This window comes from Polypterus senegalus, chromosome 2, assembly GCF_016835505.1.
Source record: "Polypterus senegalus isolate Bchr_013 chromosome 2, ASM1683550v1, whole genome shotgun sequence".
NCBI lineage: Eukaryota > Metazoa > Chordata > Cladistia > Polypteriformes > Polypteridae > Polypterus > Polypterus senegalus.
In genome coordinates this window covers 39,012,046-39,039,196 of record NC_053155.1, presented here as the reverse complement: position 1 = coordinate 39,039,196, position 27,151 = coordinate 39,012,046, and the positions used below count along the sequence as shown (strand labels likewise).

The 27,151-nt window shown below is 36.9% G+C and overlaps 1 protein-coding gene across 2 annotated transcripts in view; it reads left to right on the top strand.

Moving 5' to 3' along the window:
- nlgn4xa (neuroligin 4 X-linked a) overlaps positions 1-27,151 on the top strand; it is a 607,526-nt gene that overhangs the window by 52,513 nt on the left and 527,862 nt on the right. For both annotated transcript variants that reach the window (XM_039743574.1, XM_039743573.1), the window contains exon 2: positions 22,534-23,237. In XM_039743574.1, coding sequence (XP_039599508.1) covers positions 22,766-23,237 — 472 coding nt within the window. In that variant the 5' untranslated portion in view covers positions 22,534-22,765. The remainder of the gene's footprint in view (positions 1-22,533; positions 23,238-27,151) is intronic.

The window sequence follows — 27,151 nt, the reverse complement described above, 5'->3', positions numbered from 1 at the left end:
TTGACTCTATAGCAAAAAGACGTGCAGTAAATTTCCATAATATGATACTGAGTTGTCTAATTTTGCTAATATTTCTATGAATGGTGACAATAGGCACTTAGATAATATACGAAAGGAAGTTCTATTTTCTGTTGTGTAATTACCATATTCGGAGACAAATTTATATTTATTGTCTTTGTGGCAGTAAGTTAAAAAGAAAATGAATAAAAAAGAAGTTGCAATAGAAATATATATATATATATATATATATATATATATATATATATATATATATATATATATATATATATATATATATATTATATATAATAGATGATCATTTTAAAACATGTAGAAGTTTTAACCAGTGTTTAATTAATACTGACATGATTTTCTGTACACCATAGTATGTTTTTTTCTTGTTGATGTTCAGGGTGTGCTGCTGCTGGAAAAACAATAATTCATATAAACTCCTTTGTATTTTATCAAAATACCTCATGGTTTGACATGCATTAAGTCTACAGTAGGCCACTCTTAGCCCTGCTGCATGGGAATTGTCTGTGTAGACTTCTAAAACTCTCCCCCATTTATGTTGGTTTTTCTCCCCAAAGTCAGGCCTGTTAGGTTAATTGGAAAATTGTAATTTGAACCTGTGTCAGTGGTTCCTGTGATTGGACTCAGGCCGAGCCTTATGATGCATGGGATAAGTTTTTGCTGCTTCTGCTTGTGAATTAGATTAATTGTGTTGGAGAAAGTGTGTGTGTACAATCTATCCCTGTTGACTAAGCTATTGGACCTTAGTCATTATAGTCATGACCGGGATGAGTGTGGCAGATGAGGGCAAAATACACATGAAGCAAGGTGCAAAAGTGCTCAGTGCTTTTATTAAACTCAAAATCAAAGTAATCAGAATGGTGCAGTGCTCCGAACGGTCAGATAAATAATCCATAAAAATGTCCAAATGTTAGTGGAGGCTAAAATGATCCAATAAAGAAATACAATTAAAACGAGGTAAAAATTCAGGCAGAAGTCTTCTTTAAAATCCTCAATGCCCGGTGCTTTCCTTTAAAAACCGGTTTATCCTACTCAGATCTCACAGAATGGAGAGATGTCTACCAATAGGTGCAGATATCTTTCAAATCTGGCCCATGTCTCCACTGCCTGATCCATGGCATTCCATAGGGAGGTACTGGACTCTGCTCCCGCACCCACCAGTGCCTTTCCAGGCTCCACCCAGTGAAAGCGTGCCAACCTCCAAATGCTGCAGATCGCTGGCTCCACCTCGCGACAGCACATTCTGGAGCATAACAATCACCCCTGCTCCCTGGTTGCTCAACAGGAGTGATCCTTGACCACACGGTACCTCCTGGGGCATTATTTCCCAGAGATGGGCTGTTCGATACTAAAGTTTAGACACCGTTTTGAGCTTTCAAAATGCTGGTGATCAAAATGCCTCTTCAAAGCTTGTTTCAAATGTGCCCGCCATGTGATTTTGAGGCACGCTAGCATCATGACATCATTGATATCTGCGCAGTCAGCAGCTGAATTGGTCAGCCACTCGCCTACTGAACTTCTTTGGCTCAAAGCATAAAAGCAGTTGGCCCTGCTGCCTCAGTAAGGTGTGCTGACATGAGTTCCAATCCTATTTAGGGCTTGCATACGGTCCTTGGCCAAAGTTAAAATAAGGACTTTTTAAAAAACAGTTTAGAAGACATTATGAACTATTGAACGATTCACATGGGGCACCTTGTTCCTTGGTGTGGAATCGTGTCCACCTAGAATCTGTAACAAATTGATTTTGCGTAAAGCAGAAATTATTATAACAATCCAGAATCAATTCTATCCCATTTCGATTATATCAGAGAGGCCAAGAAACATTTCACCAAAGCCGACTTGGTCAACAGTATATGTGCAAGACACTCCTCATTAAACATTTTTAGTATTCAGTGATTCCCAAATCTGTAGCCGATATGTATTATTGATTTCCAAAAAGCAATGTGAGTTAAAGCGTGTGCTTCAAAAATAATCAAAACTGTCTTTAAAACAGAATCAGTGCAAATGACAGCGTCTTCTGCAGTTTAGGGAAAGCCCCGGGGATTTCAGTGTTAATGAGACAAAAATGTTGAAAAGAAACTTTGTGAATTCATCCAGAGGTGGACATTAAGATCACTCAAGCACTGACAAGAATGAACAGCTGGATAAACATATCTGGAGTCAAACTTCCAAAAAAAAACCTGACTTTGATAGCAGCATCCTTTACTTGTGAATGCATCTTGTCAAAGGCTGCGGTGGGGGGTAAATAAGTAGTCTTCCAAACTGCAGCACAACAGAGTAAGTCATTGATGTAAATAGAATTATTCAAAGACTAAGCTTTTGTCGTTTCTGTTTTCTTAAACCATCTTCCAGTTACACAATCCCCCGCAGTCACTGTCACATTTAACGTTCCCTGCTCCTTACCTGTCTTGTTACCCAAAGCATCAACACTGTGTTTGATTCAAGGCTTTACCGTCCTTCCTGAAAATAAGGCACACATTTCCTCTACATACATGTTCAATAATAATAATAGTGAACTGGCAGGAATGAGAAAAAGCACAAGATGGGAATATTTATGAGAACTGCCTGGGCATCAAGGGTGAGGAGGTGCCTTGTCTCCCATTACGTGAGCTTGTCTGCCACCCCTTCAGTTACACTGGCACATGATACACTGGGGGCAAATGCAATGGAGAATACCGACAATGTACACCTTCAGAAGTGGAATAAATCAAGTATTCCATTCCCAAATGTAAAAATACAAAGTAGAACATTTCAGATAACCAAAGAGTTTTGTTAATTATAAACATTGAAACGTAACTATTATACGTGTTGTTACTTTTTTTATTTATTCTCACCAAACGTTACATATCTACATGGGAAATGAACATGGGTAATATATTTATAATAATTATGATTAAAATACACTGTCAAAATATATTAATGAACAAACTGAGACACATTGGCCTTTAGGAAATATCAAAAAGCGCGTCATTTAGGACAGAATGCTTTGTTAACTTCACGCAGTCTCTACTGACACAAACTCATAGCCTCCCTGATTTTTGACCTTATGATTATTTGTTAATATCATATAAATAAAGCCATTTTAAGAAGATGATAAGTCTGCTATAGTCAGTTCAATAAACACTCCTTTTAAAATGTTTGCATATACAGAATATAAAACAGAATTGTAATGAAGCGGGACTCGTGAATAGTAACGAATAATATGTGACACTGAGAAATTATAATTCATAATAACAGGAACAAGTTAGATCTACAACTTCCTAAAACTTACACTGTAAACGTAGGCATTTCAATAAATAATTTCGGAGGCATGTGTGTGCATTTCAATATCGATTTAAGAACTAAGTAAGCTACCTGTTGTACTAAACGGTAGCTCAAACACCACTTAACAGTAAATAGTCTAACAACTAAATATAAGTAAATGAAACAAAGATACCGCGCAGCTAACAATGAAGGTTCACACTGTCCAGCTGCATGTTTGGAAGGCGCTGATTGGCTGAATCTGTTTATAGTGAATTGTCCCAAGATGGAAGTGCCATATAGCGATCAGAAACGAAAAGACACATTTAAGCATGTTGGACAATCTATATATATAACGCACTAACTAACTATATCAACTGAAGTGTGTAGTGTCAATACAGTTACAAAATATAACTAGAGAGTTAAGTAGCACATAGACTCTCAAAAATATAGAGCATAATGCCTCGTGTGTGTTGAGGCTTCACAAAGCCTCCTTTAACTTCTCATGTTTGTTCAGAGCTTTGACCGCCTTGACAGTTCATTAACCAGTGCGCATGTCTGCTGGGTGCTTCGAACCGTGCTTCACACTTCATTAACTAGTGAGCATGTCTGCTTAGTGCTTCGAACCACGCTTCACACTTTATTAATTAGTGCACATGTCTGCTTTGTGCTTCAAATCATTATTGATCAAGCTCTGTTTGAAGTACATATGGCATCAACAGAGTTCAAAATCTCAGCAGAATTGCCAGTCGAAATGAATATTTGTGGATGATTAACACATTTTAAATGAGTGTGCCCGATAAGACTTAGTGACAAGAAACAAAAGTATAGATTATACATTATACATATGCTGACTTGTGAATGCATAATGCTGCAAAGAAGAGTTTTAGTAATATGGGTGACAACACCTCTCATAAATATTCCTTCTTCACCTCATGCAAAGTTTTCATACAAGCTCATTTTTCTTACCATGCATCATATAGTATACACCTATATCTATTTTTCTTTCATCTTCCTTAGGAGAATTTTTTTTTATTAATTTTGATGACTCTTTAATTCGTAATGAACTCTGGTTTGCACTATGCGCAGAATTTGAAAAGTAACCACCTTAGCCACAATCAACTGTGATGGTATCTTTTCTTCATTGCGAACTCGTTACTTTTGTGCTCCAGAAAATATTGTAAAGTATTAATAAATGAAATATCTCAACACTTGATCGAATAATAACATCTGTTGATTTAAGGATTTCATCTTTTCTTTCTCAAATGTGCTTAGCCTATATTATGGCAAATACAGGGTTAAACCTTTATTTTCCATCAACTATGTTTTAATTAAGTCAGAACAAAGAAAACATTCAAGGAAAAATAACAAGGGTCGTTTTCAATTTTTTTTTTTTTTTAAACTATAACATTAGGTCCGTGGAACCCCAGACGTCGGGCTATTAAATGTGATCTCAAGAGAGGATTAATAATAATACTAATAACAGGAGTAATAATAATGATACAGTGTAAAAGTGAATATTCATTGAAAGAGCCAGGGCTCCAAGAGTGAGGTAATCGTAAAAGTACATTCTGCCTGTTGGCATTAGTTATATACTATTTTTTTTTAGACATCAGACACTGGAAGCCATTGACAAACCCTTCTCTTCAGTGCCAGTCTAGCAGTGACAAAGTAAAAGCAATACAGTTTTAACAGCTGTCATTGAAGTTGATCATGAGTTTGTGTAACTCAAAACAGCCAGAGGTGTCACTAGAGAGGTGAGTGTCAAATGCTTTGAAGCTTCAATACAATTTCCGACTCAAATGTTTCCATGCTTCGTGAGGCTTCACTTTGCCCATCACTACCCATTCCCATCCACCTGCTTCCCTCCAAGCACCGGCTCACTCCTGTCTTTCTCTGTTCTTTAACCTCCATTCTCTTTTGTTCTTTTCCTTTCTTTTTCTTCTGTGAGATTGCACTCCCCTTTATAGGCTGGGGAGCAGTTGCAGGTGCGATCACCTGATTGCTGCCCTGGACTGATACTGAGACAAGCAGACTGCCCACGAGTGCCGGCAAAGCAAGGCAAGGTCAGCCAACTGCCTCAAACCAACCCAGGGAAAAGACATCCTCACAGACAACTGCTCGCACCTGCTCCGCTCCCCAGTGTGAGCACGTTCATTATTAAATTCTATATTTATTAAATATTTATTAAAACAGACAGCTTTTCTGAACCGCAGACCTGCTACACCACAATCACCTATATGCTTAAATCATTTAATCATATTTTTCTCCAGAAACAAAGATTTAAGAACTTTTTGCAATTGTATCAAAAATTAAGTATTTGGATCTTTTGCTCAGTTCTTCATAGAAGCCCGTTTGGCAGCCTGGACTCTTCTTTGGTCCGATACAACAAGTGTCTGGATCGGGGAATTTTTCTGCCATTCCTCTCTGTAGATCTTCTCAAGCTCTGTCAGGTTGGATGGAGGCTGTGGGTAAATAGATATTTTCAGGTATCCTCTGAGATGTTCAGTTGGGTTCAAGTCTGGGCTCTGGCTGGGGAACTCAGGGATATTCAGAGAGTTGTTCCTAAGCCCCCCCTTTTTTGTCTTTGCTTTCTGCTTTGGGTTATTGCCCTGTTGGAAGGTGAACTTTTAGTCCAGTCTGTCGTTCAGAGAGCTCTAGAGTAGGTTTTGATTAAGGATATCTTTGATCATTTTGCTAATTTCAAGTATCACAACAGGCGGAAAACAAGAACTGCTCATCATACCGTTCCAATTGTGAAACGTAGTGGTGGCATCATAATGCTATGGAGCTGAACTGTGAAAGATTAGTCAGTACTGGGAGAAAGGTGGACAGAGCAAAGTACAGAGATGCCCTTAATAAAAAAAATCCTTCTAAAAGCCTCCTAATGACCGAAGTTTAGACCTATCCCAGCCACCTATCTGCCAAGCTTGGAACAGGTTACTTAGTCATGAGATCCTTTAAAGACAGTGTGAGATGATGAGCATAGACACAAGACAAAGGTTTGACCTTGGCTACAAAAGGCAAAGTTTTCAGCACAATACAATACATAAGAGAGTCCAAACCAGAACTGCACAATGCAGGAAGGAAGTTGGGTTTTATAGGGAGGTTTAAGGAAGTGATGTCGTCCTCAAGGCCGGGACAGGAAGTGATGTCATCCTCAGAGCCGAAGCAGAAGTGATATCTTCGTACTCAGGCAGAATTTGCCGTGTCTGGTCTGCGAGGACAAAACAAGAAGGTTAAGTGCATTCTGCCACCCCATGCCCAGGCATGGAATTCTCTTCTTTTGGTCCCTGTGGCTGGCTCCCATGTGCACATGTGTGACAACAGTTATTAGCTTTACAGGAGGTGGAGGACTGCCAAGGTTAGGGATTAGTAGTGATTATGTACCAGAGGATGGGATTTTAGAAGTAAACATTTACGGATGTACAGCATTTAAAAAAGGGACATTTTTCTTAATTTATTGGCTTATTAATGTGCGAGAATGTGGACACCTAGGTGATTCCTCTCCACTCGCTTTTTATTCAGTAAATTTTACAAATAAAATGAAGAATACCAGCTATTCTAACCTTCTGTCAATCAGGCTATTTTTAAATTACAATTTTTATACTGAACATTTTTATACTACATTTCACCTTTTAATTAATTCTACTATCCCTTCATCTAATTATTTCCTGAAACACCTTATTCCAGTTCAAGGGCACAGGGCAGCAGAGTCGATAGCAGCATTATCAAACACAATGCAGGAATCAGCTCTGTACAGAGTGCCAGTAATTTTACAGTACAACATCAATCAACTATCTAATGTGATGCCTGATCTCTTATATTAGGTTTTTACAGTTGCCAAAGAGAACAGTCTCTCATAAAGTATGCAACTAGACACTGCCACTCTACAAGTAGCTTATAAAGGGTATGTGTTTGGCCTGTAAATGGCTGATTATTTTTTTTTTTTCAAACATTATTGTACAAGAAATAAACAGCATCATTGTCATAATGTAAAAAGGAAAAAAGCCCACCAACCCTCACCCCCTTAGTGTTGCAGAAACTTGATGTACAGCGAAGATATACTTGCCTCTTAGCCCTAACAGCTGAACACCTAGGTAGGTGTTCTATCAAGAAATTGAAAATGAAGGTGCACAATATGGTCTTATTTGTTCATGTACCTGATTTAAAAAGATAATTGTAATGATTAATTATAATTATGAAATACATCTGGTACAGCACTGGACATGCAAGCTATTTTCCAATTATGCTTACACTGTAATTTCAGATTCCTGTCCTTCAAAGGGTTTGTGGATTTCCACAATAACTTCTGACATATGGTGATTTATTACATTACATTGCAGCTGAGCTGCTCATAAATGAAATCTGCTTAGTCCACCTTATGTCCTTAAAGGGTTAAATTTGTAAATTATTCCTTAAGGTAGAGAAAGCAGTAATCGGTGTTGCTGGACCAACAGTGAGCTGTATCTGCTAAACTTGAATTGATCTGGCTAAATGGACATATACTCCCAATGGTCATATATCATTAGTCTGAAGTAATGCATTTCATTATAAAATATAATGTTAGCACATTCAATAATAAATAATGGTAATCACTTAGGTCATGTGAAGGTTGTAAAACTTTTAAGGTAATCTTTAACAAAATTAATATTTTGGGACATAAAAAAATGTACTGCGTCCTGTGACAGAAGCAGATTCAGAGTGTTCTGTCACTGGAGGTCTGCAGCCCGATCTTTCTCTGTGTGTAGACCCTGCATTGGACTTACACCCATTTAGGGGTTGTTTAATGCCTTGCTAATGCGATAGGCCTCAGCCCCACTTGGACTATGAATTAGATTGCATGGGTTTAAGAATATCCTCATATTTGTCGTTCTGTCTGTATATGGTGTAACACAGCTCAGAGTCTGATGGAGTGTAATAAGGTTCATTGTTGCCAAATTTGAAAAACTCAAGATGGCATTCTCCCATGCTGTGGGGAACCCCCTAAAATTAGGAGAACATCTGTGTTTTCCTTATACATAGAGGTACCTGATTAAATAAAGAAAATGTTCAAGCAACAGAGCAATATAAATTACATTGAACACAGGTATTTTACACAGGTATGAGATAAGCAATTAAAATCTGATTATGATTGCTGTGCAAACCTGTTTGCACATTTTAATGGCTAGCTCTGCTTGCAGAAGAGATCTCAGTGATTTCGAGACGTAGCTCATTGATAAGGGCACATATAGCACGAGCTTCCGTGGGGTATTGTAGACCACTCAATTTGCTGTTGTTTTTTGCAAAATAGTGGTTAAATGGAAACCACCCAAAGAGACTTTACCACTTAGTAACAACTGTGGATGAAAGTGGAAACTCATTAACTGACTTGTTTATTGCAGATGCAAGGAAAACAGACAGGCCATAGTATTATTTTTTTTCAAAATTACATTTTAAGTCTGCAGCAGAACTTTGCAGAGAAGAAACTGGCTTTTTGTTTATAAACCATCTGTTACACAAAAAATGTACAGTTTTGGATAAAGTGGTGCAAAAACAAAAGCTCTATGAAAGTGGTTATTTGGTTGAATAAGTAATATTAGAAAAATTAGAAAGTAATATAAAAATATTACTCGAAACATATCTGGAACTCTGTTTCTGTAATGCACTTGAGTTCCTTTGCAACGTTACGCTGGATGTCAGAAACATCACCATTAGTAACTAATTCCAAGATGGACATCTTTTATAACAACAAGCTTGAGGGAGCCACCCCAGTGCATTTAATCAGTTCACTGTGACTGACTGACTATTCTAACAATCCAGTTTCTTAAATAAATTAGGTCAATTTACATAACACAGTCAAGAAAAATTTTGGTTTCCATCATTCAATATTCAAATAAATGATATATCCTTATAACACAACTATGTCTTAATATTATCTTAAAGTTCCAAAATAGGTGCACCCATTTATCTTTAAAAAGAATCTTCTTATTTATAAATACTTAAAAAATACAATATATTTAATTATTTTGTTTCCTTGTTAACTTTTTCAGAACACAATAGGAACAGAATATCTTAGTTACGCTGGAAAAACACACTCAGAATACTCATATACCGTAGATCCCGGAATACAGGCCGACCCGGTATATTAGCCGAACCCCTTCTCTACCTACTAAATTACATGTATTTGCCGATGACCGGTATTTAAGCCGACCCCCTTCTCCAAGCAAAATTTTCTAAATTTCCTTAAAAGTGTCTCTTCGGGTATATTTATAATGTTTATCGGCGAGAATTTGAGACTGACGGCATTTTTGATATATAATATAATGTGCATAATTTACCAAAACACCAATAATTTTTCTAATGTACTAACTAAAAAGTTATAAAAAGTGCCTAGCCTACTTGATTAAGCTAGGAGCATGGCGGCGCATGGTCACAGCGCTCAGGGCTCTCCTTTTCAGTGCACTTTTTGTTGTTTTGTACTTTTTTGTCCTTGTTTGTGCACGATCGGTTTGGCGAACATCCGCTACACCATTCAGAACCTTATAGACATCGGTGTCCAGAGCCAGACATCTGTTTCGAGTGTTTTTCATCACACGCACAACATCCCAGACAACATAACGAGACCAGCGGGCTCTCCGTGGATTGTTGTCGGGTCTAGGAGACAACACAGACGGAGGAGGGAAAGAAAGCAGAAGCAGGGCCGCAGATCCGGCGTTATGCTAAAGCTAAAAAACAACCATACAAGCCCTATACAGAACTTTTTTCTGCACTGAAGGAGCTGCTTTTAATCTCATTGTAGATGCGTATAGTGACAATAAAAGGCATTCTATTCTAGAAACAATTTCATACTGTACTCACCATTTAATTTGAAATCTTTGGGCTGCAGGAAGGGAGGAGATATTTCTACACAATGTCCATATTCGTTTCGATTGCGATCACTTTCTTTTACCTTCTCCTACTTCCTTAGCAATTATTTGTCTTGCTTGCATGGTCTTAATGAATTATATATATATAGGTAAATCACTGCAATGACGGAAATTACATCCACAAACACATGTATCTGGGCTCCGACTGACGCTACTAACGCTCTCGGTTGTTTGTTTACAAGTGGATACACGTGACCGCATCCGTTTCGTAACGCAAGATGTTGATCGTAAATCAAAACAAAAAGTTTCATTTTAAACTTCCCGATAATTTATTATAAATTTTATTAATAAAATCAACAACTAGAACACTTTTTTGAATAAATTCTTTATTTAATTTAAAGTACCGGCATGCAAAGTTACTTCTTCATCTGAAAGATGGCTCTGTGGTTTCGTCATTATTTACTTCCGTATTCATCGGCAAAACCGGCATTGCGCTGGAAATCTTGAATCTGAAACGATACTCGTTGTATAAACCGACCCCCAAACTCCAAGCCAAAAATCTAGGACGAAATTCTCGGCTTATATAACGGGATCTACGGTATTTACAAAGAAATAGTAAAACACAAATGGATGTATGAGGTGTGACAATTTAATTCATGGAATGAACCAGTAGAAAAAAATGTGTGCATATCATTGCTCTAGCAGCTACTGTCACCTAAATTTGTTTTTTCATGGCAGGTTTTATTTTTGGGAAGTGCCAGAAATCACAAGGGGCTAAGTCATTTGAATAGGGTGGATGATTCAAAGTAGTATTTGATTGCTTAGGCAGGAAGTTGCAAACGCTGAGCGCATCATGGCTTGAAGCATTATCATGACGGATGATCCACTTCTGGTGTCATGGTGCACATCTTCACACCCCTCCTAGAACCCCTTACGCCATTCAAAGACACTTGACTTTTTCATAGCATCCTCCTTATACCACTTTCAACAGCTCCAATGTTTCACTAGCACATTGTAGCATGGTTGATGCTACACGGGCATTCCAGAAATTAAATCATCACACCTCATGCTTTTGTTTTTCTTCTACAGTAAAAAAAACCCTTTTTGATCTCTACTTCCCTCAATGAAGGTTTCTGATTTCTCTAGTACTGAATGGTGAAGTGTATTTTCCTAGTATAGGGCCGAATGCAGCAATTCTGACTAAACACATTCATACTTCAGTTTGCCATTTTTTCCTGGTGGCAGTGATGGTGTCCCCATCCATAGGACAAAAAGGTTTAATGAATGGTTTCAAGCGCATACCAGTGCTATCCCAGTGTCAGGATCTCAGTCAGCTAAGCATTTATGATAGATTGTGGAATGAGGATAGAGATCAGGCATTCCACCACCATCATCAAAACACTTTATTTTGGAGTATCTCATGATTATTTTTTTCTGGTTATTTTAGTTAATGCACACTACAAAAAGAAGTGCTGCAGTCCAAGGCTCCGGGATTTTCCAAATGCCCCCTAGCGGTGGCCACGGTCACCAACAGAATATTTATATATTTAGTATGAGGTGTATGAAGAGAAAATGAGACAGAACTGTTCCTTGTGGTGCTAACATCAGTATCAGAGACATGGTCCTTTGTCTCAAAGTACAGTCTGACCGACAGATAGTCATTTACCCAGGACACCATAGCCTCATCCATCTGCAAACCACTAACCTTATCTCTTAACAGGAATGGCTAGATTGTGCTGAAGGCACTAGAGAAATCAAAAAACATAATCTTTACTGTGCTGCCAGCTTTGTCCAAGTGAGAATAAGCCTTGTGGAACAGATGGATAATTGTATCCTCCACTCCAGCCTTTGTTTGATGGGCAAACTACAGTTAGTCCAGGTGGTCTACCACAAGAGGACTAATATAGTCCAGGATCCGCCTCTCATTCTGTTTGTTGTCTTAATTTTTTTTTTGTCAAAAATATTTTTGCAAGAAGCCTAAAGTAAAATAATAATAAAAATAAAATTGAAACGTATATGACAATACAGTAAGTATAATTAATATTGCCTTAGTGTTGGGTCTGGCAAGGAAATGCCAACTTTTTGTAAGGTTTGCTCTTCTGAGTCTTTCTCTTTTCTGACGCTCATTTTCTTTTTCTTCAATCGATCTATTTGCTCATATTTTTCTTTGTCTTTCAGCCTTTCTTTTGTTGATGTTTACTTTTTGAGCTGACCGTTCTTCCAGGAGATGTTGCTTATAAAGGATTTGATCGCCTGTGTCTTTTGTCCTACTTGACATGTCCTTTTTTTTGGGTGGCATGTTGTTAGTAGATACGTCTGTAATATTTTATCTTACAGTAATACTGGCTTGTATGTGGCTGTAATATGAGTCACTGTATTGTGTGCCTTTAATTTTCTCTCGCAGTAATACTAGTTTGTATTTCTGTAAAAAGCCTAGCAAATAAAAGGTGTCATTTTGCTTGGCTTTTCTCTACATTCATAATGGCTAACACGGTACAACAACCTAGTACTGTAAAAAGCCTGTAATTTTCTCTGACAGTAATACTGGCTTTGATGTCTGTAATATGACTTTAATTTTCTGTCACAACAGTGGGCAATCAGCAGAGTGCCCCCAGCAACTGATGTAATGTGTGGCGTGCAGTTGATAATCGTGCCTGTGGTGTCTCCCCAGCAAGTACTGTGCAGTTCCCCAGCAAGTATTTTAAACTGTGGTGGTGTGCAGCTGCTTATTGTGTGTGTGGCGTCTCCCCAGCAACGGATTTTATGTGTGCGGTCGCGATTACCCAATCAGCACTCTCCCCAGCAATGATGTATGTCCTTTATTTGCTTATCATGCGTGGCCCCGCTAGGCCATTCACTGTGTGCCCAGCTTCCAGTGTGTGTGCTTTATTTGCTTATCATGCGCAGCTGCGGCCATAGCTAGGCCAATCACTGTGTGCCCAGCTTCCAGTGTGTGTGCTTTATTTGCTTATCATGCGCAGCTGCGGCCATAGCTAGGTCATTCACTGTGTGCCCAGCTTCCAGTGTGTGTGCGTCAATGGTGCTGTGCGCATGAGCGGGGCACGGTGCAAAACGCGACCCCGTGCATGCGCACTTCACCAGAAAACACACACACACGAACACCTGGATGCACACAGGGGTTTTATTAAAGAGGATTAATTATTGTTTTATTTATTTTTGGATTATTTCTCTTCTTATTATTATAATTAAAGTGAGCTGGAGTATAGCAAGTAGACTACAAGGTTGTGTAAATAATAAAGGCTGGTAATTTGAGCACTTATGAGACTGAGCCTAAGTGCACTGTGCCATTGTGACATTCTTTTGAGCTATTGAAGTTAATAAATTTATTGAGTTTATAAAGCTGTTTTAATAATCAAAGCCTGCATGTCTTTTTCCATAAGAACAACTGTAAACCTACTTTTGTCCACCCCTGTATGTAAAGTTAAATGTGGAACACAGAAATGTTTTATCCAAAATCCATATTGTTTTGTTTTGCAACTCTGTTGTAAACAGCTTGATATACTATGCTGCCAGCTGTTTCTAGACTCAACTCAAAGTACTGCTTATGGTGAAATACAACATCTCTGGGGAAAAACAAAACAAAAAAAAGCAGATTTTAGAAATTACATTTTTAAGAGTCAGTCTTCCTGGGGCTCCTGAACCATAGCAGTGAGCATGTTCCCTAAGGAAATTGAAATGACAAGTGAAAAAAAACTTCAGTTACTCATTGTACTTCTGTAATTAACATCAATTAATTTTTAGAGTTTTGGCAAGTCTTTTATAATTAATAACACATAATTGTTTGCAGCATCTTGATTGACACTGCAAGATCTTACCAAAAATGACTAAAATTTAAGGACATACAGCTGATTAAATTAGATTGGATGCATTTGGACCATTGTCAATGGCACAACTTCTCTCAAATGCATGTTACCTGAATGAGCTTTTAATATATGTCAGCTGTGCTCATTTAAGCTGTATCAGAGTAAGTGTATGGGGTTGACTGCTGGCCAGCATCCACCATGCACGAGTAAACACTCCACGACATGGAGATGTGGATGCTATGGGTCCTTGGCCTTGGTCATGAATGAAGATATCTACGATATCATGGGTGTAGTACCAATCAATGAGAAGATGCATGGAGCATGGCTTCCATGGTACGGTCATGTACTCTAGTGTGACAAGAACTCAGTCTCCAAAACAGCCCTACGATTAAGCCCATGTGGCCACATGAAAAACCAAAGAAGCACTGGCTTGACTGAATCAAGGAGCACAAGCAACAAGTTGACATCACTCCCAAAGATGCCCTGGATCGAAACAAATGGCGATTGACCTGTTCGACGGCTGATCTTGCACAAACACAGGATAATAGCTAGAAAGGGAGGGATTAAGAACAATTTTACTGCTTCATATCTACACAAAGCTGAAGGACACACTAATTAATGCTTACTTATTTTTCTGTTTTGATAGGCTCTCCAAAAAGTATTATTTTCTATAGCAAAATATTATAATTTTAAGAAAAGATTAAAAAAAGTTGTTTGTGATAAACACAGTTTTATCTGTTACTAATATTGTCCATTTAAAAGTAAGGGTGTAACCTTCACTGAGTACTGTACTTGTTAGCTGTCCCATTTCTGTTGTTATAGAAAAGGAACAAATACAACCATTTACACCCAGCTGAAGACAGAGCCCAAGCAGTGCCGATGTGTATGGTGTAAGATTAACAAATTGTCAAACTGGATCTTCATTATTGCTATCTGCATCAGTTAAAGAAGACATTGCCTTTAATTTGTTATTGTCACCTCCTCTAGCATGGTCTGATGGTACAATTTGTAGAGTTCAGTTGGAGTCCTTAATCTGTACAGGTTCCTGTGATAGGTCATATAATTGGGCATTGAGAAACAAGGTTATAACTAACTAGAGTGGTTTAAGTTCTGAGTTTATAAAAAATGCACTTACCAACAGGGTAGGTGAGAAGGTTTTGGAAGTAAACAGTTGTGGTGGTGGTGGTATTGAGGCACATGGAAACATTGTTGGCAGTTTTGACGTGGTATAGGAGGCCTGTCATTCATGTTAATACATGAGCACCGGCATGCCGACATCCCAGTGTTACCTCTTGCCATACTGGGGAAGGACTTCCATTAGGTTGAGGCAGAGTACACAGCTGAAAGGGGAGGTGTGTAAGCCAGGCATGCAGAGCAGCCATAAGACTGAAAGTCCCCAAGAACGAGGAAAAATGATGAAAGCAACTTCAGGAAGTTGTCTGAAGTTGGAGGCGTGTGCATGTGTGTGTATGGGTATGTGTGTGTGTGAATGAGATGCATGCATTATAGAGAGGCTTCCACCTGGATTGAGGCTTATGGGGTGAAAAGTCACAAGTGGCATTGCTGACAGGTTGCTGTTAGACCGGTGTTAATGATTGGCCAGGTAGATTGGCACAGCATATAAAACTGAGAAGCACCCAGCAGGGGCTGTCTTTTGACTGTCTGGTGTTGGAGAGAGAAGGTAGCTGAGTGATTTAAATACAGCGATCCTTAGTGAGTGTTCTTGTACACAGAGCATTACTTGATTTCTTCTCTGATTTTCCTGTACTTGTGCCATTTTTTTTTACACTTTTGATTTTGATAATTGTTTTTTCTGTCCTCTTGATTTTTGTCCTGAGAGAAGGAAGAAGAAGAACTGTCCAATCATGTGTTTTTATTTTTTTTTTTTATCACCTTTATTTTTGAGCCATGTAAAACTATACATATTCACCTTAATTATGTTTATTGTTGTGTAATCAGTGTCACTGATTTGATGTGCTTGACTCTAGAATGTTCTTTTTCTTGCTTTAGTAGCTCACTTAGTATTGATTTGTTTTCTTTGAATATCTTTTGGTTCTGTGCCTCCAATTTACACCACTAATCTATTCGGTTACATTGTAGCGGACTAAAACCCAGATAAATAATGAATTATTATTATTATTATTATTATAATAATATTCACACCGTAAATAAGACGGTGATTTATTTATTCTTTCAGTAGGGATCCCATGAACACACGCAGCCTTGATCTGACTCACACACACTCCATCACAGAGACAATAAGCAAACAGTAGTAAAACAGAAATGACAGAATGTAATAATCAATAAATAACGAAAAATAACTACACAAACTACAACGATCCCACCCCAGTTCCCTTTACAGCAATTATACAATAAACATGAATTCAAAAACAACTACAAATTACTAACAAAAACTACACACTATGAAGTCCTTGAAAAACGACAAATGAAGAAATGAAGTGATGGAGGTAGATAGTCCAGAGATCAGCACGCTGTACAGTATGAATGTAAAGTTCTACAGGTATTTCCTAATGAGATAGTGACGTGTGAATAGGATCAGGAGCTCTCCTTTCTTCATAGGACAACAATTCCTCAGACAGTCCTCATACAGCAGAAAGATACCAGACAGTCCATACACCCAAAACAGGAGATGATCCAGGAGAAAACAAGAATCCACAAGTATCAAATGGAAAGGCAAACAGACAGGCAACTCCAGACACAAAACACAAAAGACTTCCTCCCTTCTTTGTAGAACTGGCCTACTTTAAAATGTCACGTTGGCCTCCTTGTGTCCAGCAGCCCCTGCACCCTCAGCAGATGACCAATCAGAGCCACGGCAAGGACTGCTGGGAGTTGAATTTTCATTCCCCAGTAGCACCACTACAACGTTACAGACACCCAGAATTCAAGCATGTGCAGAAGTGAATGGGGTGTCACCGTAACATATCTCACCCTAACTGAAATCTATCCAGTTTATGTACTTTGCTCATTTATCCTAATTAACACTGGATCTCTGGCATCGTTACAGGGCCATATTGTATTTCATCTAAAATAAAACAGGTGATTCTACCTGGTTGGTGCATCCAATTTCTTGATATGTGCTTGGGAACGATTTCACCAGAGACTGTTCTTTCTGAGAATGTCACAGAAAGTAATGGCCATTTTTTTCATGTCCTTTATTAAAAGTATTTATAACAACCTAAGCATGGTTTTATATGGTAATATAAGATGAGAACAGAAGAAGCCAGAGAGTGGTGCACACAATTTCAAAAGTCATTGGTTGTCACTTCTCCACTCTGGATTCACAGCACATTTTAATATTAACAAATAAATCCTCTATGAGATAATCTGAACCTGCATAACTCAACTCACCCACTGTCTGTACAGTCTCCTTCTATCTTGTAAGTGGCAAAGGTCTCTCAAGAGCAGGACCCTCACATTTCAAAACTATAAGTAAGTGATTTATTGTGTTGTCAGATCACCTGTGACATGCTTTTAACAGGAAAGTTACCAATTAACCTCCTAGGTTCCTTTCTAAACAGAAATCAGAAGAAATGTCCAAACCAGCAATGAAACCCCTACCTAAAACCATTTACCTTTCTCAGAGACCTTGTTGTACCCCACATATTTAATCCTAGGGACCTTACTTTTATTCTATGTTAATTAGTGTTCCCTAATTCTATTTTCTTATTTATTTTCTTGTCTTTTTTTCTCTTTCTTCATTATGTAAAGCACTTTGAGCTACTGTTTGCATGAAAATGTGCTATATAAATAAATGTTGTTGTTGTTGTTAGTTACTTTCACTCCTTTACTTCAACCAAGTTTACCACCAATACAGGACTTCACAGGAATGTTCTCTCATATCCAGAGGGGACAGCAGTTGAACAAGGATTCAACAATCTAAACAGAGTTACTTGATTTAAGCATTCACTTAAATATTATTTTACTTGCATAATAAATAATCAAACCAAATTTAAAGTGATACAAATAATGACACAGCCTTGGTGGCTCCAAGCCCTGACACAGCTCCTGGAAACAATTCACAGATGGTGTCTTTTCTTTAGTTGCAAATGATATATCTTTAATCGATAAATGAAAATTCAAAGACTTCTTGCCAGAGACAGCTCTCTTAAAAGTGTCCAACAGCTAAGAGAGAACTCAATGCCATGTCCACTTTAGTTTTTAAAAGCAGCAGCCGAGAGAGGCTTTTTAAAAATGTGTATTTTTCCACTGAGCAGCAACTGTGCTGAGTTCTTTGCAACCGTGTCAGAAAAACAGCAAGAGTTGGAAAGCTCCATAAAAGTGTTTGTAGCAGTAAATTAGAGAGAGCTCTATGAAAGTGTCCATTGCAGAAACTAATATAAACCTCTGTTCTATTGAACGTTTTCTTTTACAATAATAGCTTTCTCATTCTTCAGGAGATAAGCATACACAAAATGCCTTAGATTTTTTTCAACTCTGTTAACACTTTTCAGTTTCTCAAAACATGGAAAATGTTACACAATCATTATTACAAGCTCCTATGGGAAACATAAGCTTCACGATCTAACTATGCAAAACAATATTACTCCTTTCAGCTTTTCCCATGGTTAGCTTGGCAAGACTTTCAGGATACCTGAAATCTGTCAGCTGAAAGAGTTAAATTATCCCTTGTACAGTAACTGCCACGGTCAACATCATGACCTTAAGCAATAATAATCTGAGGAAATTGTCTAAGTGTTTATATGATAAACTGTTCATGAGTTGTTAGGAAATTATTATTTTTGTCCTTGGATTATGTGTTTGTATGGATGTTTCTGTGAATTTCACCAAACCAAACCAAATTTCATGCACTTGATGGTGTTTAGGAAATAACATGAAGTAAAATAAGGCAGGCAAATGTAAGCGGATGTTTATTTTCCATCAATTATTCTGCTTGTGAAATTAAATATTGCTAGAGTGGCTTAAGAAGTATGGTTTGTGATCCAAAGTTGCTTTTTTGCAATGTTTGTCTGTTATCTCATCAGTTGCATATTTTACAATCCTTGTAAAAACAGTCATGTATAATTGCCAGTTCCTTTGGCAATGGTTACTTTTAGTCAAGTATTGACTTTTCTGATTGTTGTTGCCAGCAGGTTTGGGCAAAACAATTATTACTCTGTAAAGCTAAAAAGCTTGACCTTAGCGTGAACAAATTGCTACTACAATCAGCTGCCATGGCCAGTCTGGGAACGTCGTGGAAATGATGTTATTTGTTTATCTGTGTCTTGGCCTTTTTGCAGTAAAGCTTGTATCCAAGGTCTCTTTTAATATTACATAAATAGACCAATTTCAGCATTTTATCTCTCTGTGTGCATTTTTACAAACCAAGCTACTCTATTGTTGAGTGACTCACTAACTCAGAGCAATAATATGTGATTACCAAAGTTTATCTGTTCTTCAGTCAATACATAGATAGATAGATAGATAGATAGATAGATAGATAGATAGATAGATAGATAGATAGATAGATAGATAGATAGATAGATAGATAGAAACTTTATTAATCCTGAAGGAAATAGCGGGGTTACAGGAGCAGATATACAAAGGCAGAAATACACATATAACAAGAATTATCTATAAGTATTTAATAAGGTGTAAGTATTTACTAAGTGTAAGTTTATTAGTATTTCACATGCTTATCAGTTACAGTTTCACAGTAAAGGATGCCGGTCACTGGCACATTATATTGCGCATAGCGATATTGTCTGTTAAGCAACTGTAAGCAGCTGTATGAATGACCTCTATTCTACTACTTCATTCAGCATGTACAGTGGAAGTCTTAAGAATGAACCTGCCTTTTTAGTCAATTTGTTTAGTTTGTTGGCATCACCTGCAATAATGCCATTTCCTCAGCGCATTTCATTACAGAGAATAGCACTGTTCACTACAGACTGGTAGAAAACATGTAAGAGTGGTCAACACACGCCAAACGACTTTAACCTCCTTAGGAAAGAGAGGCAACTCTGACTCTTCTTTTATAAAGCATCTGTGTTGGTAATCCACTCAAGCCTTTCATTCAGATGCAACCTGAGGTATTCTTACATGCTCACCATCTCCAAATCATTTGCTTCAATGAGAGCCAGGGGCAGAGTGAACTTGACCCTCCTTAAGTCTACAATTATACTTTTGTCTTACTGATGCTGATCAGCAGGTGACTCAGTTTGTACCATTCTACAAATTCCTTCACTAGAGGCCTGTACTCATTCTTCTGTCTTCCCCGATACACCCAACTTTGGCTGTGCTATTAGAAAAGTTCTGCAGATGACATGCTGTAGTGCTATATATAAAAACTGAGGTGGACAGGGTGAACAGGAATTGAACCATTACGGTTCTTTCTGGAATCCCTATACTACTCATATCCATATCTAATCTACTCCACAAAAACTGTGGTCTCCCAGTTAGGTAGTCCAATATGCAGGAAAGTGTGGTAGCATCAACCCGAATTGACCAGAGCTTCTTCCACAGCAGCTTAGACTGTATGTTGTGTAATGTAATAGTAAAGACAAAAAACAACATTCTCAAACTGCCATCTTGTTTCTCCAGATTGGAATAGGTTCTACTCAGTACAAAGATGATAGCATAATTCACCCCTGTGTGGTCCTGGCAGGCAAACTGCACAGGTTCCAGTGCTGTTTTGACCTGGCATTGCAAGTGAGCAAATATTAGCCTTAATATGATGATCCAGTTGTCAGTGGATGTGTTTTTTGCATCCATTGGGATGGACTCAGCAAGATTCACTTCAATTTAGAATCACTATGTGCTCTTCAGTAAGTAGACAGTCTCACTTAAACAGATTTGCATACATGTGGCATAGCAATAGTGAAATCATAACCACAGAACAATTACTAACATAAAGACACATACCAGACCAAGATATGTAGACATCAGTAAATACAAAAATATTATTTGATTAATAATTTATGGCTGCTATTCATTCTCCAAGGCTATTTTATTCTACACCTGCTTGTGTAGAAAAACACTACAATAATTGGCAACATCAGCTGAAATATTGCTTTGATCAATATCTAGACCCTGCCAGATGCCTCCCTAATGAATATCCAAAATGCCAAAGGTAGTAGACTAAAAACCTGTTTATATTTATATATACAGTGAGTGCACAATTTATCAGATGGCCTTTTTTCGCCGTCTTCTAAGAGTACACAATGCCACATATTTCTAGCCTTTCCCTATAACTGCTTGTGTTAGTTAAAACTTTGATGTTACCTTACCGGATCATAGAAACCCAAGGGAGGAAATGTCACAAGGGCTTCCTTTAAGTTCTGAACAGCTCATCTTATGGCAAGTCCTATATGGGAATTAATTGTGCTTTGAGCAGTTCATACAGTGGTCATCTTAACGTTGTCAACATTGTACAATGTAAGTATTTGCTTAGTTAATTATTCTCAGGCCTCTTATGTTTATCCACATTTATGTGTGACAGGAGCTTTTGTAATGTTTGTTACAGGCTTGAACCCTTCTTTTGCTATAGAGTGGTCCAAAAGGCTTGATTCACTATGCCCCACAACACATTAAACTTTATTTTAAAAATAATTTGAACGGGGACTTACTTTAACCATTAATCATATTGGTTCAATTGCACATATTATTACATTTCTACCCCAAATGGTAGCAACATCTATAATAGTGAACTACCCCTTTCAAGGCTATTTCTTGCCTTGCACCTGATGTTATTCAAATACAGTTTCTGAATAATATTGAATTAGGTTAAGAGTTTTTGAAAAACATTATTTTCAGCTATTCTGGACAAAGAGGTCTTTTGAACAAAAAAAAATTAGATTTACAAGATTACAAATGCTTTTTTAAACTGTCCTAAAAGATCCCATACTGTTGTGCTTTCATTCCAACGTCACAGGCTGCTGATCAGTACTTTGGCATTAAACCAAATATTAATGCAATGAAACAAATGTAAATAAAATTAGTTTTAGAAATATCAAATGAATATGAATCTAAATACTACTTCTAAGGGTAAGACTTTCATTTACAACCACAACTTCCCCAGAATAACGATAGTTCAAATATTTAATTATCAGTTGCATATTTTTCTTGACAAATGTATTATTCTTTGCAGAGAACAAACTCTTTTGTCTTCTGTATTCTTCTCTTTCACTGTACCTTACATTCTGTATTTATTACTTTATGGTTTCCCTTACTATTAACTTAGTTTCACCACTGTTACCAAATCTGATACATTTTGATAAGAATCAGTGTGAAAGTTTCTTCATAAATATATAGTATTTATTTAGTGCCTTTTTGTTTTAATTTTGTATTGCAATAATTTAATATGAACTAATAAGGAATCATTACCAAATAAATAAAGTACACCTTTGATTTGCACTATAGGTGATCCTTTCTTTCCCTTACAAAGAAATGTATTAATTAAAATCTAACAACGTTAGAATAATTTTGATGTATTCCCAACACAAAAGATAAAATCTGTTCTCAGTGAGGTGGCCAATGCTATGTCACTTCTTATGAAATGTCTTTTATACTCTTGATATGTCAACATAAAAGATGTCTGTAAGTTGTTCACTTTTTCTCGTTCACAGGTTAACCAATCAAATTCCAGGAAGTAATTACACGACAAGAGTCAGGTGTCTTCTTATCACCTGCATCCAATTTCAATATGACGTCCATCTACAGGGATGGCTACTGTTCAAGGGACTGATATTATCCACAGATTCTGCATATGGCGGTTATTAAACAATAACAAGTTATAGTCTACGCAAGGCAAAGATTTTAGCCCTGAAAGACTATATCCTTTGGGAGCTGCAACAGACAATGTCTAGGCGAACGGGAATTTTATGGCTACCTTTCATGTCCACACCTTTAAGGGTGATCTTGAATGTAAACTTGATTTTATGGATAACCACCCTGGCTTTCCAATTTACTGTTATCAACTGCCAAGCACAATCAACAATAGTAACAACAAACTATGGAAAATTACGGGGTCTGAAAACTCCTCTACCCAATGAGATCCTTGGGCCAGTGGAACAGTACCTTGGGGTTCCTTATGCCTCTCCACCAACTGGGGAAAGAAGATTTCAACCCCCAGAGCCCCCTTCTTCATGGACTGGAACGAGGAATGCTACTCAGTTTGCCCCAGTCTGTCCCCAGTACCTGGAAGACAGATTTTTACTAAATGATATGCTCCCAGTTTGGTTCACAGCAAGTTTGGATACAGTGGTTACTTACGTGCAAGATCAAAATGAGGACTGTCTTTACTTAAACATTTATGTTCCCACTGAGGATGGTGAGTAGGTTTCTTGTTTTTGTATTGTTAGATTTCTTTTTGAAAATATGAATTTTATGATTTTATATTTATGTTGATAAGTATATCATTGGATAGTCAATCATATTACTGATAACATATTACTTTCCATCACTGCATAACCTTGCCATTTTTTTAATTTTATAGTTTTATGGTTTAACAGAATTGTGTGTGTTTATGAAACTACTAACAATACTAAAATGTATGAATTTTGCAAAAGTAGACTTGTATACACTTTTAATGTTTTAGAATTGATCATGTTTTGCAATATCTGGATAAAAGAAGCCTCTGAAGGATTCCTAGCAAGACCTGAACCCAACAGAAATCATTGTTTTACAGAATGAAAATAAGAACTTAATTTTCTTTTCCTGAAGAGAATAGTCATATTAAAAATGAGCAATGCACTTAACACAAAGAAACTTTAATCATACCTGAAGATTGAAATCTAATATTATAGACTACACCATAAACAGCAATACAAAGCCATAAAGTGCTTAGTCATATATAAAACATGCTTGTGAAAAATAATGTGATAGCCAACATTTTTCAAAAATATTTGTTTCATGGCCCTTTTGTACTTTCCATATCAGATAACACTCTTAGTCCTTTTGTAAAGTCAGATTGAACATTAGCAAGAGTGCAGAGTAAAGCTGGAGATACCAAGTTGACACCTTAAAGGAACAGATAAAAATAATCGTAGCAACAGCAACTTGTTATTCTCCCATGTTTTCTTTAAGTGTTTTTCGACTACTGAACCATAAAGTTTGATCAGGTGTGACAAAGCTTAGTTTAGATATTTGAGTGCTTGCTGGTTGCTTTCATTCTTCACTTTATATGATGTCATGCATAAATACTTGGGGTACATGGGTACAAATTTAAAGTGGACAAAATAGTGAGAAAGTGAACAAACTTTGGTTAAATCACGTACATTATGAGACATATCTATATATGTACAAAGACACAAATATGAAAACCATAGCCTGTCACGTGATAACCTGCTCTCTGTAGAGACAACATAGTATGGGGAGCAGAGAAAGGCTGAAAGAAGGTAAACCTCAGTTGCAGAGTGTATGTGTGCATATAGGTAGTGTTTGTTATGAAGATTGACGTTCGCTTTGATGTAAAGGAAATGTGAGTGGTATAAAAGCACAGAAAAAAAATATCAAAAGTACTGTTCTTCTGAATAAACTTGCTAAATGACAAAATTAAAGCACCTCTGCATCTGAAGGTTTGAACAAAATTCTTCTGTCACGAAAGCCAAATGATTACACATCAGAAATTGATCTACCCACTTTAACTAGGCTGCCATTGGCATGCTAAAAGAATAAGGAAGCAAACACATGCAGCTCAACATAGGACAATAAACATCTTCATTATTAATATCAACAGCACATTACTTTTGTGATAATGATTAACGTTTATATAAAATGCTGTTGGATATTAAGTTGGTCAGAATACCAAAATGGGAACCAGAATCTTCAAAAATAGTTATTCAAAATATAGAGAATCCAGAAATATGATGACTGGACCAGACACTTACCATTACAAACTCAAGGTACTCAAAGCAAAAGGTTCATCAAAGCAAAAGGTTCATCATAGCATTTTAAAGATTCTATCGTGACATCTAGGAGCATTCCGCACTACTCCAGACAGACTAAATTTAATAATCAAATGAGAGAGATTTTAGGGATATTATAGAGAGGAAGTCATATATAGTCAGAGCCAAAACACTAAAGCTGAATGTAATGTTTACGAAAATTTAAGAAAGTTTTCTAAAGTCAAACACCATATAAGAATTGTGAATAGAATTTTCTAAACGAAAAATGTTCTCAAAAATGCTTGGTAAGTATGTTTCTTTATGTTGAAAGAGCTTTTATAACATGCCCATCATGATATCACATGCCCATCGACCATGCCTCCCACAAAAACAAGAAATATTAAATGGTTTTGTCTGTATGGATTGCAACAAATGTAGTTTCTCTGCTGCTTGAAAGAATTTAGACCAGGTCTCATCTTTTCTTGCAATCAGACACTTGATTTTTTTTTTTTAAAAACTTAGCACAAACATTAGAAGAGAGCAGTAAAATGGTCACTATACATTGACACAGCAAGCCAACAGCATCTCCATAGAGTAGCAAGTGCAGTCTCACAGTAGCTGGCATTCAGTAGAATTCCATATCATCTTCTATTTTCAAGGAAGAATCAGGAATCTTCAGGAGCAGGTCACTCCCACAATCCACAGTCCAGTTCAAGAGAAGAGCCAACTGGTGAGAGGACAGAGAATGGTACTGCTCTTTTAAAGGCTTCTGTCATTGTGAAAGCCTGGAGATGTTACACGCTGCGAGACTTTGCACAGCCAATCTTAAATTGATAATTTTTCAGTTCTGTTTATTGCAATATCAGCCTTGTCAGGAACATACTGTATTGTCTAGAGGTGAGGACTAATGTGTTACACTTAACACTCTCCTCAGGTGAAATAGGTGCAGAGTTTGCCCTTCAGGTCATAAAACAAATACGAAAGATGGCGGCACCCATAAAAGTAAGTCTTAGAAAATGGTGACAAAATTAAATCACTGAAATAATTACACCTAATAAATACATTATAAAACAAAAATTGGACATTATTTTCACAATCATGCTACTGACTACTAGCAATGTTTTCAAGAATGAGTTTTTAGTAAAGCAGAGGTCATTAATGTTAAAACAATGAACCATTTTTTAAATAATTTACTACCAATAATTTTGTTTGTAATATATTGTATTGAAAACTAATCTGTGAATATCCTCCTCCCTTAATTTATATGAGTAGCATTATGAACATGTTTTGTTTTTCTTTTTTTATTTTAACGGGTTCTTGAAAATAATTACGGCGAATTGTGGGATTGCTCTCTTTGGCATCCCTTGGTCATACTAACTGTTCACTTAATTTGTAAGCTTGGTATTCATTAATTTTCAAAATGCAAATTGATCAAATACAGAATGAAAAGGTTTGATCATATACCAAGTTCACATTTTTCTGGAATCTTACAAATTAATCATCATCAATATCATTATTATTATTATTTTAATCATTATCATCTTGAGATGAAATGCTCTTAAAACAATGTTGAGAATTTATAAATAATTAAATGGCTTTTATTATCACTTGCACAAAGTTTTTGCAAATTGTAATCGTCGATTTGGATATGCAAGGAAGACCTGTAAATGACATTATGAAGAAGAATAATGGTAAAGTACTTAAAATAATATTTATTTCTATAGCACATTATCAGACAAAAAGAGAATTTAGCTTAAAGTGTTTTACAAGATGTCAAAGAAATAGTGGCCAACATAGAAAACATCACTACAAATAAATAAGAATAAGAACAAATAGATGACATACCAAAAACAGTACGTAAGAATTGGTCAATACGCAATAGAGGTAACAAAAAAGAAGAGTCCTTATATGTAGATTTCTTTTTAAGTCTCTAATGATAAGTCTGATGCTATGGTCAGATGTTTGGGGAGGAAAGAAAAAAAGAATCTTTGAGAGCGACTCGATGCAGTGGGTCTTGTGAACAGTTGGGGAATTGGCTTTTAAGTGAACATCATAGGCGACTGCACAGTACTTTGATCAGGTAGTGGCGGTGCAAAAAAAACACCACATGGAAAATGATAAAGAAAGCAGAGAAAAGTAGAGAGTAACTATGAGTCAAATTTAAAAAGTGGGTTTTTAAAAATTTTCCACGGTATTAGAATGGCATATCTCTATCAGTAAAGCATTCCAGATTTTGGCTGCATGACAGCAAAAGTCCTCCTCACCACTGCTTTTATGTCTGGCTCTTAGAATAGTAAGCAGACCATTATTAGAAGATCAAAGTTTATCATGTGGAATGTAGGGGAAATGGACACTTCAG